This window comes from Bos indicus, chromosome 9 (assembly GCF_029378745.1).
Source record: "Bos indicus isolate NIAB-ARS_2022 breed Sahiwal x Tharparkar chromosome 9, NIAB-ARS_B.indTharparkar_mat_pri_1.0, whole genome shotgun sequence".
NCBI classification, from domain to species: Eukaryota; Metazoa; Chordata; class Mammalia; order Artiodactyla; family Bovidae; genus Bos; species Bos indicus.
In genome coordinates, this window is record NC_091768.1 from 94,311,053 (window position 1) to 94,324,954 (window position 13,902).

A 13,902-nucleotide genomic window follows, 5' to 3' on the forward strand; every position below is an offset into this window, starting at 1 on the left:
CAGGCCTCAGGACAGGTGTGGTTTTCATCATTTCCTTGGCGGGGCCTCGGTCCACACTGCTCCCTCTCAGTCCACATGCTGGGTTTTGTAGGTCCAGCTAAGCAGTCAGGTGTCCCTGGTTTAATACAAAGGAAAATTTTGGTTGGAAAAATCACTGTTTTACCAAATCAGGTTTCTTTCTAGCATTCTCTGTGAGCCTGGTTTTTGAGTTACACAATATCGAATGCTCAGAGCTACTTTGTACTTTTTAATAGTGACTGGGGAATCTCAAATTCTCATTCTGACCTTCTAATGAAGGTTTAGTTGTGAAATCCGCCTTAGTCACTTAACCGCTGTGTGAAGTCTGATGTACCAGATCAAGGATTTTTACTAAGATTTGGTTTGTTTTTGAGAGTCCAGGAAAAGCTTTTGGAGGGGGAAGAGGCAAGGGATAGGCTGATGAGATCAGAAGGAGAACAGTCGTCCTCGGACATATATTCTTAAAGGAACCTGAGCAAATATACTTTTCTGAAGTGAAGTGAAGTTGCTCAGTCGTGTCCGACTCTTTGCACCCCCATTCCAGGCAAGAATACTGGAATGGTTTGCCATTTCCTTCTCCAGGAGATCTTCCTGACCCAGGGATTGAACCCAGGTCTCCCGCATTGTAGGCAGATGCTTTACCATCTGAGCCACCAGGGAAGATATATAGTTTTCTATTTCTTCTCAGATGCTTTCTGGAATGCAGCATGGCCCAGGTGTAGAAGTTATTTTGGCCTTATCACATTAGGATTTGAGCTTCCCGGGTAGCTCAATGGTAAAGAATCTGCCTGCCAATGCCATGAGTTCGATCCCTGGGTCGGGAAGATTGCCTGAAGAATCTCTATGGACAGAGGAGCCTGGCGGGCTACAGTCCATGGGGTCGCACAAGAGTCGGACACGATTGAGCGACTAAACAACATTAGGATTTCCTTCATTAAGTTTTCTCTTCTGAAAAGTGTTACTTGTTCAGCTTAAATTTCATCCACATCAATTATACTTCTTTTCTCCTAACTATAAGCTTGCCTCCAGATTTCAATGTCATTAGCAGAAACTTCCCTTGTCTGTTTTACATGTGATGTTCTAAATTTTCATTTATTTTCTTTCTTATTCTCATTCCTTGACCAGTATTGTTTCTTACAAAATTCAGTATACTAACTACATCAGTTTAATTTCTGAAGTTTCAATTCTGTTGTTCTTTTAAACATGTATTTTTATGGTACTTATAATTTCTCAATATGAAATAAAAGTATGTTTATTCCCATTTTAAGATTTAACAGAAGTACATTTAAATCATCCCTATTATCCTTTTGTTGTTGTTGTTGACTTTTGGGGTCATAGAACTTTGAAATTTTGAGTAGTTATGTCTATACCAACTTAGTATCGTTTGGACTGATTTTGAAGGATTCCTTTAAAAAACTTGCACATTTTATACTCAGGATGAGGAAATTAGAAACAGAAACATTTTCCACGTTTATATGTCAATACTCTGGTGCTCCTAGAAATACTGCTTTGACTCTTAGGTTCTTCTGTTGTTTCTCACGCTCGTTAATGCCTCACTTCAGGGTGTGTCATGCGCTCCCTGGTCCCTCAGTAGATGGGCGGGGCCCCTCCTCAAAGACAGAGGGTGCCAGCCCATCCAGTGGGACTCCTTGCCCCACCGGCCAGGGCTTGGCAGCACTCCCAAAACGGGTGCTGTCCTCCTTCCACTGGGAGGGGAAGTGCTGCTGCTGCTCACAGTGCCTGTCAGGAGGAGGCCATGGAGGAAAGACAGCATGGAGTGTCCAGAAGTGGGCTCTTCCTCCCTCCCTTGGCCCGAGGTCCACGGTCAGTGAAGTTTTCTTTGAATGCTTCATTCTAGGCATGAACCTTATGGGCAGCAGTACCCGGGCCAAGGCCCTCCCTCAGGACAGCCGTCATATGGAGGACACCAGCCAGGCCTGTACCCACAGCAGACGGTGAGTTGGCAAGCAGCGTGCATCTCTGTGCTTTCTGTTTAAAATTCAGACTCACATACTTCTGAAGACTTTTAGGAAGTATAACCAAAATGACATGTAACAATCAGGTTATATTTGCTTATGCTAAAAAGTATTCTTAGGATTTTGAAATCAGTAGGTTAGAAGTAGCTCTTGAAAAGGACACTCATCCTTGTAAATAATAAGCCCAAATTCAAGTATATTTTAGACATATGTCTACTCTATATACTATTATATCAATTGACATTTTAGCACAGAAATTTGTCAATATATTTTAGTGAATATGTAGGGTGAACAGCTTAAAATATTATATGCTAATAGTGAAAGTTGATCTCTTTTAAGAATAAGATTATTTAAACTGTGTAGGCTAGGTGTGTAGGTGCGTGCTGTTGACAACGTGCTGCAGCTCAGCAGTTGCGAGGTGTGTGAACTAACCACGGCTAACACAGAGGAGCGCACGTCAGACACAGGAATTTGCTGTCGCTAAACAACTCTTCAGGTCTAAGACCTCTTGTAAAATAGAAGGGGTTTTAAACATTAATTTGACCAGAGCATGTTTGTATAGAGACTTGTATCATCAAATCAGCACCTTAAACAGTGTTCTGCCATATGCGTGCCTCCGTCCCGCGCTCTCATCAGGAGCTTCCCACCCCATCCAGTGGTGGAAGCCACGGCCTCCTGGGAGGAGAGCTCCGTGAGGCCGTACCAGCCCTGTCCTCAGAGGTTCTCCTGGAGGAGACCCACATCGGCTGGAGGCTGGGGTGGGGTTCATCCAATGTCAGGTGTCGGGCACAGGTCAGAGTGAGGAGCCAAGCTGTGTATGGAGGCATTTCTGTAAAGTTAGGCCCAAGGGGTCTGTTTAGTCCCGGAGCCCTTCAGGCTGGCCCTCAGAGCGCTCCGTCACTTGTGGTGAGGTCTCCAGCTACCTACACAAGCCATCCCCGTGATCTCCAAGCCCCAGTTCTGCGCGGCCTGTGTGGTAGTCACCCTCTCCTTGCTCTCCCAAATCCACCTGGAGAATACCAGGAGAGGAGGCTGGTTTTTTCACCCATGCCCTGCTCTCCCAAATCTGCCTGGAGAATACCAGGAGAGGAGGCTGGTTTTTTCCCACAGAAGTTTTGAAGTACACAAACAGTACGTGCAGTGGTTTGTGTAGTGCTGAGCATCACACATAAACTGTTAGTCTGTGGACATGGGCGCTGCCCATATTCATTTTGAAATGAACATTCCACCAGGTAATAACTATTTTGCCTGATTTAAGTGCGTGATTATACCTGTAAAAGCACATTAGTGTGATCTGTCTCTGTGAATTTTCAGAACTACAAGCGCCATATGGATGGCATGTATGGGCCTCCAGCCAAACGCCACGAGGGAGACATGTACAACATGCAGTATGGCAGCCAGCAGCAGGAGATGTACAACCAGTACGGGAGCTCCTACTCCGGCCCGGACCGGAGGCCCTTGCAGGGACAGTATCCTTACCCCTACAACCGAGAGAGGATGCAGGGCCCGGGGCAGATACAGCCACATGCCATCCCTCCGCAGATGATGGGCGGCCCGATGCAGTCGTCCTCCAACGAAGGGCCTCAGCAGAGCATGTGGGCGACCCGCAACGATATGCCTTATCCCTACCAGAACAGGCAAGGCCCTGGCGGCCCCACGCAGGCCCCGCCTTACCCCGGCATGAACCGCACCGATGACATGATGGTCCCTGATCAGAGGATAAACCACGAGAGCCAGTGGCCTTCCCACGTCAGCCAGCGTCAGCCTTACATGTCCTCGTCAGCCTCCATGCAGCCCATCACGCGCCCGCCTCAGTCGTCCTACCAGACGCCACCCTCACTGCCAAACCACATCTCCAGGGCGCCCAGCCCCGCCTCCTTCCAGCGCTCCCTGGAGAGCCGCATGTCTCCCAGCAAGTCCCCCTTCCTCCCCTCCATGAAGATGCAGAAGGTCATGCCCACCGTCCCCACGTCCCAGGTCACCGGGCCACCCCCCCAGCCGCCCCCCATCAGAAGGGAGATCACCTTCCCTCCTGGCTCCGTGGAAGCCTCACAGCCAGTCCTGAAACAAAGGCGGAAGATTACCTCAAAAGATATCGGTAAGCATTCCCAAAGCTCTGCTCCTGAAATGATTTCCTGTTGCCATCTAGAATTTTAATTTTGGGTTAGATGTAGTTGGATAACCTCAAAGGGATGAAATTCTGTGACTGCAGACTATCAGGACGTGCTTTTGTGCAGGAGCAATAGTTGGAAGGCACTACTCTGAACTGAGAAGGAGAATTAAAACGGATTTCTTGCATGTGAGTGTTACTCGTGTGAGAGGGCAGAGCCCCAGGTGAGAGATGGGGACTCCTCGGTAACTGTGGACTGTATTTTGGGCTTAAAGATTTTATCTTAACCAAACACATAATCTCTGCCGTGTGTGCTTAAGATGCTTAGTGTTCCACAGCTGCAAGGCTGATGGAACACTAGGGTGGCCTGAGAAAATTTGACAGCAAGCCACTCTGTAATTTTGGTAAGGACATAAAGACAGTGAGTTCCCCTTGGAGCAAAACCAGAAAACTGACTATGCTACATAGACAGACACATAATATGCTATATGGAACTTCACATGTGGATAGAATTTAGGTGATCCCTGCAGCACTGTTGACAGGACCAAGGAGCTCTTTCAGGTGAACACCAATGTCATACACGTTTATCCAGGTGGAATCTTGTAAATCCTAATTAGACATTTGGAAAATCTGGGAATACACACAGTTTTTCTGCATTATTTTTTAAGTACTTTTAACACAGCTAAGGAAATAATAGAGTTCAGTTTTATCCAAACTTTTTTTCCCAAAAGTCTCAAAATCACGTGATTCAAAGTTCTTTGCAGTGATGAGAAAATTAAATATTTTAAAGATATGACCATTGTTTATAATCATTGGACATTAAGGGCAGGGGGGCGGTACGGGGAAGTAAGGCATTCTACACAGAGGACGTGCTGAAGGCAAGAGAGAAACAGACCCTGGGCACCATATTACATATGGTAATATATATGTAAAAATATATGCATGTATTTAAGTAAACGTGTGTGTGTGTGTTAGTCACTCAGTCATGTCTGACTCTCTGTGACCCCGTGAACTATAGCCTACCAGGCTTCTCTGTCCATGGGATTTTTCAGGCAAGAATATTGGAGTGAGCTGCCATTTCCTTCTCCAATTTAAGTAAAAAAATACATTTAAATTTGAAAAAAAATTCTCAGTGCATGTTATACCAGCCTAGGGAAACTTATGTTCCTGATGTTAAAATGAAATTTGCCCTTCTATTATGCAAGTATTATGTGCCTCTCTTAGAAAATTTGAAAATTAGATGAAATTAAAATAAAAGTGGACACCCACGGCCCCTCCCACACAGGAGTTGGCATCTGGCCTGGCTGCTGCTGTGGGGAGTTCCAGCTGCTCACACCATGTGCTTCCACCAGTTTCCTGAGATAGCTTCCCTTAAAATTTCAGACACACGATGGACCTCCCCTCCAGCCCCATCTCGTGACAAATCTTATAAACCTTTGCTCTCATCGTTCCTCTTAGCCTCCATCTCAGGCCAGGCTCCTAAAAAACCAGAACCGTCAAAATGCTAGTACTTGTCAACAGCATGCTGTGTGGTCCAGAGCTCAGACAGAAGACGGCATGGAAGAATGAAAGCTTTCTATCAGTGAGCATGCTGTTTGGGAATTAAATTTTGCTTATATTCTGCATACTCACCAGCCTTCTGAAGATGCTACCTTGACACATTTGTGAATAGAGTCAAAGACGACAAATACAGAAAGAATCATTCCCACTTCTGTTTAACCTGCAAAGCAGAAAGCTGTTCACCTACAGAAGTTTCTGAGTCGGTTGTCAACCTCCACGTGAAATGACCATGTTTAATTGTCCCTTGGAACCTTGGTTTAAATCAATATTTTAACTTAACATTCTGCTTTTTCTTCTTCTTTTGTTATTTTCTATTCTTTCATGCGTAGAGTTAATATTAATCATGTCCTTATTCTTCCACCCATTTTTAGTTACTCCAGAGGCCTGGCGTGTGATGATGTCCCTTAAGTCAGGTCTCTTGGCTGAAAGTACTTGGGCTTTGGACACTATTAATATTCTTCTCTATGACGACAGCACTGTCGCTACTTTCAATCTCTCCCAGGTAAGCCAGCACCAGTCCAACTGAGAAGCAAATTAGAAGAAGAAAATAAAGTAGTGTATAATGCTTAAGCTAATGCCTAAAGCAGGTAGGACTCCCCAGCTAAAATTTTTTATCATTACAGTTAACTATAAACCAACATCAATCAGTGTATAGCTGTCTGAGAATTTTGTCTGGAACAATAATTTATTTCAGTCTTTAGTATAAACACACATGTATATTTCTCATAAGAAAACAGTGACCTTGTGTGCACATGCATGTGTGTGCATAGAATAGACAGTAGTGGCAAAATCAAACTGTTGTTTATAATGAGCATTAGCAGGCCAGTGAGAATTAATCCAAATGTAACATAAAGTTACGGCTGTAGTCAGTGTTGGAAGAGACATCACCATGCAATAAGTTGCAGTGAGACCATACCCTGTTTTTCAGGGGGACCTAACATCTTTCTATTAATTAAAAAAGTATAAAATTTAAAAAGACTGTTTATATTACAGAAAATATATAGAGAGAGAGTGAAGTAAACAGTTTAATGAACCCCTTGTACCATCGTTCATGCAGTAGTAATGAAGTCATGGTCAAACTTGTTTCTTGATGTGTTCCCTCCCATTTCTGCCCCCCTCTAGTTTATTTTGAAGCAGTCATTTAAAAGCCTCCTACCTTTAAAAACCCTCCTTTGATCTGTGCTAAGCTTGAAGTAGCTTCTAGCATAATAGCTGGAAGAGAGAAGGAGCTGAGGATTAGGAAAAAGGCCGAAGAGCCAGCTGGACTACAAATTTTTTTAAGAAATATTTAGAAACAAAAATCAGAAAAGGTCATTTTCCCTACTGTGTATGAACAACTCTGCTTTTGTTGAAAAAAGCCAAAACATCTAATTCCCTCCCTTCTGTTGAACTAGGACCAGAATCTTCCACTTCCTCTTCTCTCCTTTAACTCCTCATTTTAGCCCTGAAAGGCAGTTTTTCACTTGATACCAAGTATATTAATAAGATCATAAACATCGCATGAAGTCCATTTTAATAGAAAATAAGTATTAAGAACATATACTACCTTTGCTAGAGTAATAAATTTCCCTCCTTATGCTGGGTGAGCTGCTGTTGAGCACAATTTTTCATAACCAGCATTGCTTCAGCAATTTTCCCTCTTCCCTTGTCCTGGGAAAAAATTAAGCTTTATGTTGGGGGCGAGATGGGAAGGGGTGACATCCAGACCTCCACTTAAAAAATTGTGCCTTCGTACCCTAAAAGCAAGCTCTACCTGGCTGGTACTTGGGTGTCCCCTTACTTCTTTATAATTGTTTCAAACTACCTCGCGGGAAACTTACAGCCAGATAATGAAATTATAGTCAATTTCCATAACACCTATCATTAAGAAATCCTTGTTTACTTACTTATCCTTCATCATCCCTAAATGCAGCAGCATTAGTATTGAGGGAGGGGAGTATGTTGGTTCTCTTGATATAAACATCCGCTTAAAGGAAACAGAGCTGGTTCTCAGAGTTGCTTTTGTCTTTCGGCTGGAGTTGGGAATAGCTGAAATATAAAAGTGCATTCTGTGAAACATTCTCATTCATTTATCTCAGGGACTAAATTGATTTGTTTCTAATTTTCTGTGTTTATGAGCTACTACATTGCTGAAATTATCTTCTCCCCAAAATATATGGAGAATGTAAATTAGAATAACCTGTGGCACCTAAGACAAAAATAACCATAAAATCCTAAGAATAATAACCATAAAAATCTAGGCAAGCAGAGTTTCAGATAAATAAAAGAGGAGAACAGACTCACTTTGGGTGAATGAGTCTATAAAATCCACGTTCCCACTCTTCTAGTAAGAATGGTACTGTGTCTAAGCCAGAAACAAAGGTAAAGAACAGCAGAGCACTCCCTCGGGGATAGTATCAGAAATGGGAAAGTAACAAGTAAGTTTTCATGTTAATGGTGTAAGAAAGTAAACACCAAGTAAGAAAGATAGTAAGTGTTTATTAATGAAAAATTCAGGAAGATAGTTCTAACTTACACATGGTTTCTTTTTCTTGGCCTAGCCAAAAAAAAAACATTAAAATGTGAAAATAATCATAGAGATGCATGGCTAGCTAGCAGGATTTTCACCCGCTCAGTCACACTGGAGAGGTTATGACATTGTACCTCTTCTCTTTCTCACCCTCTCCAGTTGTCCGGATTTCTCGAACTTTTAGTAGAGTATTTCAGGAAATGCTTGATTGACATTTTTGGAATTCTTACGGAATATGAAGTGGGAGACCCCAGCCAAAAAGCACTTGATCACAATGCAGCAAAGAGAGATGACAGCCAGTCCTTAGCCGACGATTCTGGGAGAGAGGAAGAAGATGCTGAATGTATTGAGGAGGAGGAGGATGAGGAGGACGAGGAGGAGGAAGACAGTGGGAGGGCGGAGACGGAGGACAGGAGCAGTGCAGCTGTGGCCTCCCCCGATGCCACCACAGATCTAAAGGAGAAGCCCAGGCAAGCCAGTAAATTTGACAAGCTGCCAATCAAGATAGTCAAAAAGAACAACCTGTTTGTCGTCGACCGCTCTGACAAGCTGGGTCGCGTTCAGGAGTTCAGCAGTGGACTTCTGCACTGGCAGCTCGGCGGGGGAGATACCACTGAGCACATCCAGACTCACTTCGAGAGCAAGATGGAGATTCCTCCTCGCAGGCGGCCGCCTCCCACTTTGAGCTCCACAGGCAGAAAGAAAGACCAGGAAGGCAAAGGGGATTCTGACGAGCACCAAGAGAAAAGCATCATCGCAACCATTGATGATGTCCTATCTGCTCGGCCAGGGGCTCTGCCTGAAGACACAAACCCTGGTACCCAGACCGAAAGCAGCAAGTTTCCCTTTGGAATCCATCAAGCCAGAAGTCACCGCAACATCAAGCTGCTGGAGGACGAGCCAAGGAGCCGGGACGAGGCCCCGCTCTGCACCATCGCACACTGGCAGGACTCGCTGGCCAAGCGCTGCATCTGCGTGTCCAATATTGTCCGGAGCTTGTCTTTTGTGCCTGGGAATGACGCGGAAATGTCCAAACACCCGGGCCTGGTGCTGATCCTGGGGAAGCTGATTCTTCTTCACCACGAGCATCCCGAGAGAAAACGAGCGCCGCAGACCTACGAGAAGGAGGAAGACGAGGACAAAGGGGTGGCCTGCAGCAAAGATGAGTGGTGGTGGGACTGCCTCGAGGTCTTAAGGGACAACACGCTGGTCACCTTGGCCAACATTTCTGGGCAGCTAGACTTGTCCGCTTACACGGAAAGCATCTGCTTGCCAATTTTGGATGGCTTGCTGCACTGGATGGTGTGCCCATCAGCAGAGGCACAAGACCCCTTTCCCACGGTGGGACCCAACTCTGTCCTGTCGCCTCAGAGACTCGTGCTGGAGACGCTCTGTAAACTCAGCATCCAGGACAACAATGTGGACCTGATCTTGGCCACGCCTCCGTTTAGTCGTCAGGAGAAATTCTATGCCACGTTAGTTAGGTACGTTGGGGATCGCAAAAACCCAGTCTGTCGAGAAATGTCCATGGCGCTTTTATCGAACCTTGCCCAAGGGGACGCACTGGCTGCAAGGGCCATAGCTGTCCAGAAGGGAAGCATCGGAAACTTGATAAGCTTCCTAGAGGATGGGGTCACAATGGCCCAGTATCAGCAGAGCCAGCACAACCTCATGCACATGCAGCCCCCGCCCCTAGAGCCCCCTAGCGTGGACATGATGTGCAGGGCGGCCAAGGCTCTGCTGGCCATGGCCAGAGTGGACGAGAACCGCTCCGAGTTCCTTCTGCACGAGGGCCGATTGCTGGATATCTCAATATCAGCCGTTCTGAACTCTCTGGTGGCATCTGTCATCTGCGATGTACTGTTTCAGATCGGGCAGTTATGACATCAGTGAGAAGGCAGCCTGTGTGAGTGAAGACTATAGAGGCTCCCGTGTAACTGGCTGTGTTCTGTTCTTGTTTCTCCAGCGTAGGACGAAGGAAAGAAAATCTTTGCTCCTCTGCCCCATCCACTATTTACCAATTGGGAATTAAAGAGATAATTAATTCGAACAGTTATAAAATTAATATTTGCTGTCTGTGTGTACAAGTACATCCTTTCGGGGTTTTTTTATTTTGTTGTTTTTTTTTTTTTAACCAAAGTTGCTGTCTAGTGCATTCAAAGGTCACTTTTTGTTTTTCAGATTTTCTTTTTAATGTTCTTTTCCATGTCATATTGCATTTTTGGGGGAAGCAAATTGACTTTAAAGAAAAAAGTTAACGGCAAAAGATGCTATAAGATGGGAAAATTTCACCACACTGAGACAAAAAGGCGAAAACTTATCGATTTCCTAGCTATGTTATTCTTCAAATAATGAAAAAATTGCAACTGTATCCCATCGTCCAAAGCTCTGTGCAATAGAAATTTCTAGGTAGGATAGCGGGGGCTCACGAAGGTGTGTCAGGCAGCGGTTGAAGTAGGAAATGATACTGGTTTCTCCACAGGAAAATGGTTACATTAGGCTAGGAGCAAAATGGTTTTTTTAAGTTAAGATTGAAAACATACCTGACAACGATGAATGGAAATCGCTTCCTCACCACTAGCGTCATGTCTGCTGTCTGTCGTTTGACCTTCCACATGACAGTTCTTCACAATTCCTTTAATCATTTTTTAAATATTTTTTTTACTGCCTTTGGGCTGTGATGTATATAGAAGTTGTACATTAAACATACCCTCATTTTTTTTCTTTTTTCTTTTTTTTTTTTTAGTAAAAAGTTTTTAGTTTCTTTTTCATGATGTGGTAACTACGAAGTGATGGTAGATTTAAATAATTTTTTATTTTTATTTTATATATTTTTTCATTAGGGCCATATCTCCAAAAAAAAGAAAAAATACAAAAAACAAAAACAAGAAAAAAAAAACAAAAAAAAGAGGGTAATGTACAAGTTTCTGTATGTATAAAGTCATGCTCTATTTCGGGAGAGCAGCTGATCACAATTTGCTTCATGAATCAAGGTGTGGAAATGGTTGCATATGGATTGATTTACACAATGGTTACTAGTACAGACAAAAAAAATACAACTAAAAGGAAGAAACACAACTTCAAAAATTTTTCAGTGACGAGAATCCACATTTGTATTTCAAGATAATGTAGTTTAAAAAAAAAAACTTGATGTAAATTCCTCCTTTTCCTCTGGCTTAATGAATATCATTTATTCAGTATAAAATCTTTATATGTTCCACATGTTAAGAATAAATGTACATTAAATCTTGTTAAGCACTGTGATGGGTGTTCTTGAATACTGTTCTAGTTTCCTTAAAATGGTTTCATAGTAACCAAGTTAAAGGGGGGAAACAACCCTGTACTAACATAGCCCCTCATTATGAAACCCTGAGGTCAGGAGGGACCTTTAAGGGTTACCTACTTTAGAGTGGGGAGCAAGAGTTTGATTTTCTCAAAGGATTTCAATAACTGGCCTTTGTTTGAAGCAGTCAACTCTGACAATATGGCGGTCTGAGAATTTTCCGTGTCTGGGGGCGGTGGCTGCCAGCCCGTGAGGTGGGATCACTGGCCTGACAGTGTAACACCCTGCCTTTTTCTAACCCCATCCTAATTTCGATCAGAGTTCAATCTATTCTGTGTTTTTCCTGTGTGCCTCAAAGTTATTTTGCATTTAGTTTACTCCACCTTGTATAATATTTATATTGTGCAATGTTAAAAAGAATATGTTATATTGTATGTGGTGTACATAGTGCAAAGTGATTATTTCTATTTCAGGGCATATTAATATTCTCATATTCCTTCCTGTCCTGGTGCACAGTAGCTTTTGATTACTAGTCACTTCTAGTTTAAACTTAATTTCTTCCTGGGTCATTGACTGTTCTCGTGTAACAATCGATTTCTTTGAAACTGCTGCAGAGTTAAACCATTAGCGGACACCCTTCTGACTCTACCTCTTCACACCACCCTGCCAATCTCAGCAGACTCAAAACTTCCAAGTTTATTCGCCAGACCTGTTGTCTGGGTGCACATTACTCACAGTAATACATGGAAGAGTTAGATGAGAGCGCTCGGTTACAATGAGAGGGTGGAATGGGACTCTCGTGTCATAAAAGGTTTTTTTCCTGCAAGCATTCTCATCATCTGTCAACTCCCACATTACTCAGTCGTCTTATATAATAATGCAGCCAAATTTATGTTGAATTTAAAACCCATTTATAATTCTACTTTAAATTTATCTGCTTGCTAGGAACAGATTCTAGTGCTCCAAGCTTCAAATTTGGAGATTTGTAAGAGGGAATTCAATATTATTCTAATTCCTCTCTTACAGAGTATGAATAAAAGGTGTATACAAACTTTGAAGTTTGTCAATCAAAAGAGTGAAATATTACAAGAGACTGTTGTTGTCATGGTTTGAGTTGTAATCAATATCTAGAGTCTGACCACTGAGCAACAAGATTTTACATACTGATACGTGATGTAATCTCTAGAATAATCCAGGAAGATTTTAGCATCCTTTCTACATTCTTACCCCAGAATGAAGACTACAGAAGCCCGTGAAGAACTTACAGCCTGCCTGACATCATCTTGCCTACAAACTGAGTTATTGCTTTGTCCTAAAAATTAGTTGTTTTTTTTCCCTATGAGGCTTTTCAGAAATTTACAGGATGCCCATACTTTAAATGTGTACAAAAAAAAAAAAAAAAGATTAAAATAAAGGTGCAAAGAAAGTTTAGTATTTTGGAATGGTGCTATAAAGTTGAATGTGTTGGTATTTGAATTTTTTAATGTCACAGAGGATATTACTGGGTGGCATGTGTGCAGAAATAATTATTCAAATGTTTTATTTAAGATCAAGAATGATATAGAATCAGTTTTTGTTGGTGAATGTGGCCTATTCAAAAACTAGTTAGGTGGTTTTTTAAAAATTATAATAGAGAATGATTTTTTAAAGGGGTTATGAACAGTTTGATAATGCAGAATGTAAGCTATTAACTACCTCTTTTACGAAAAGAAGATGGCTTTCGCCCTGAAATCATTCATTTACCAACTGTTGGAAATACTTCATTTTTTATCAAACACCATGTACAAATTCCCATTATCTGTTCACCTGCAAGGAAGCAAAGAGTATTATAAAAGAGCCAAAGTGACCAATCAAATAGTCCATTTTCTTCTCGCTGAGTTTTGTTTCACTTTCTTACCTGGGACACCGAGCACAGCTGCCTGATCAGTCTGCGCTCCACCACCCCCATCACCTCCTTCAGAGACCCTCAGAGTCAAACGAGCTTTTAAAACTGCCAATACATATTTGGGGGGGATAGTAAATAACCTGCTAAGATGTCACACTATTCATTACTTTAGCAGAAATGCATTGAGCACGTGCTGTGTGCGAAGCTCTGTTCAGGTGCTGAAGGGTCATTCATGAGCAAAGACCCTGATTCAGTTACGTTCTGGTTGTTCTTGTCAGATAATTGTAGAAATAAACTCATCTTCCAAATCCAGTGTTTATGCATTAAGAACACTGAGTATGTATATTTTGTTGACTAAGAAATGAAGTGAGGCTCTAGCTATGGGAACCAGAGTCTGGTAAGAAGGGGTCTGGACTGAAAGAATTCAGCCACGTCACCATGTGGCCTGACCCACATGCTTTTGAGTCTAGAACATGCACTGGGCAGCTGGTCTGCAGCCCCTTCCAGCTCTGCAGTGTGACTCAGGCACCCGTTGCCCTTCCCACTCCTCTGCACACGAGG

The 13,902-nt window shown here is 42.9% G+C and overlaps 1 protein-coding gene across 9 annotated transcripts in view; it reads left to right on the forward strand.

The window, feature by feature from the left end:
* Positions 1-12,902, forward strand: part of ARID1B (AT-rich interaction domain 1B) — a 440,026-nt gene extending 427,124 nt beyond the window's left edge. For all 9 annotated transcript variants that reach the window (XM_070795595.1, XM_070795600.1, XM_070795596.1 and 6 more), the window contains 4 exons: positions 1,877-1,973; positions 3,309-4,092; positions 6,036-6,166; positions 8,333-12,902. In XM_070795595.1, the coding sequence (XP_070651696.1) occupies positions 1,877-1,973; positions 3,309-4,092; positions 6,036-6,166; positions 8,333-10,057 (2,737 nt within the window). In that variant the 3' untranslated portion in view covers positions 10,058-12,902. The remainder of the gene's footprint in view (positions 1-1,876; positions 1,974-3,308; positions 4,093-6,035; positions 6,167-8,332) is intronic.
* Positions 12,903-13,902: the final 1,000 nt, after the last annotated feature.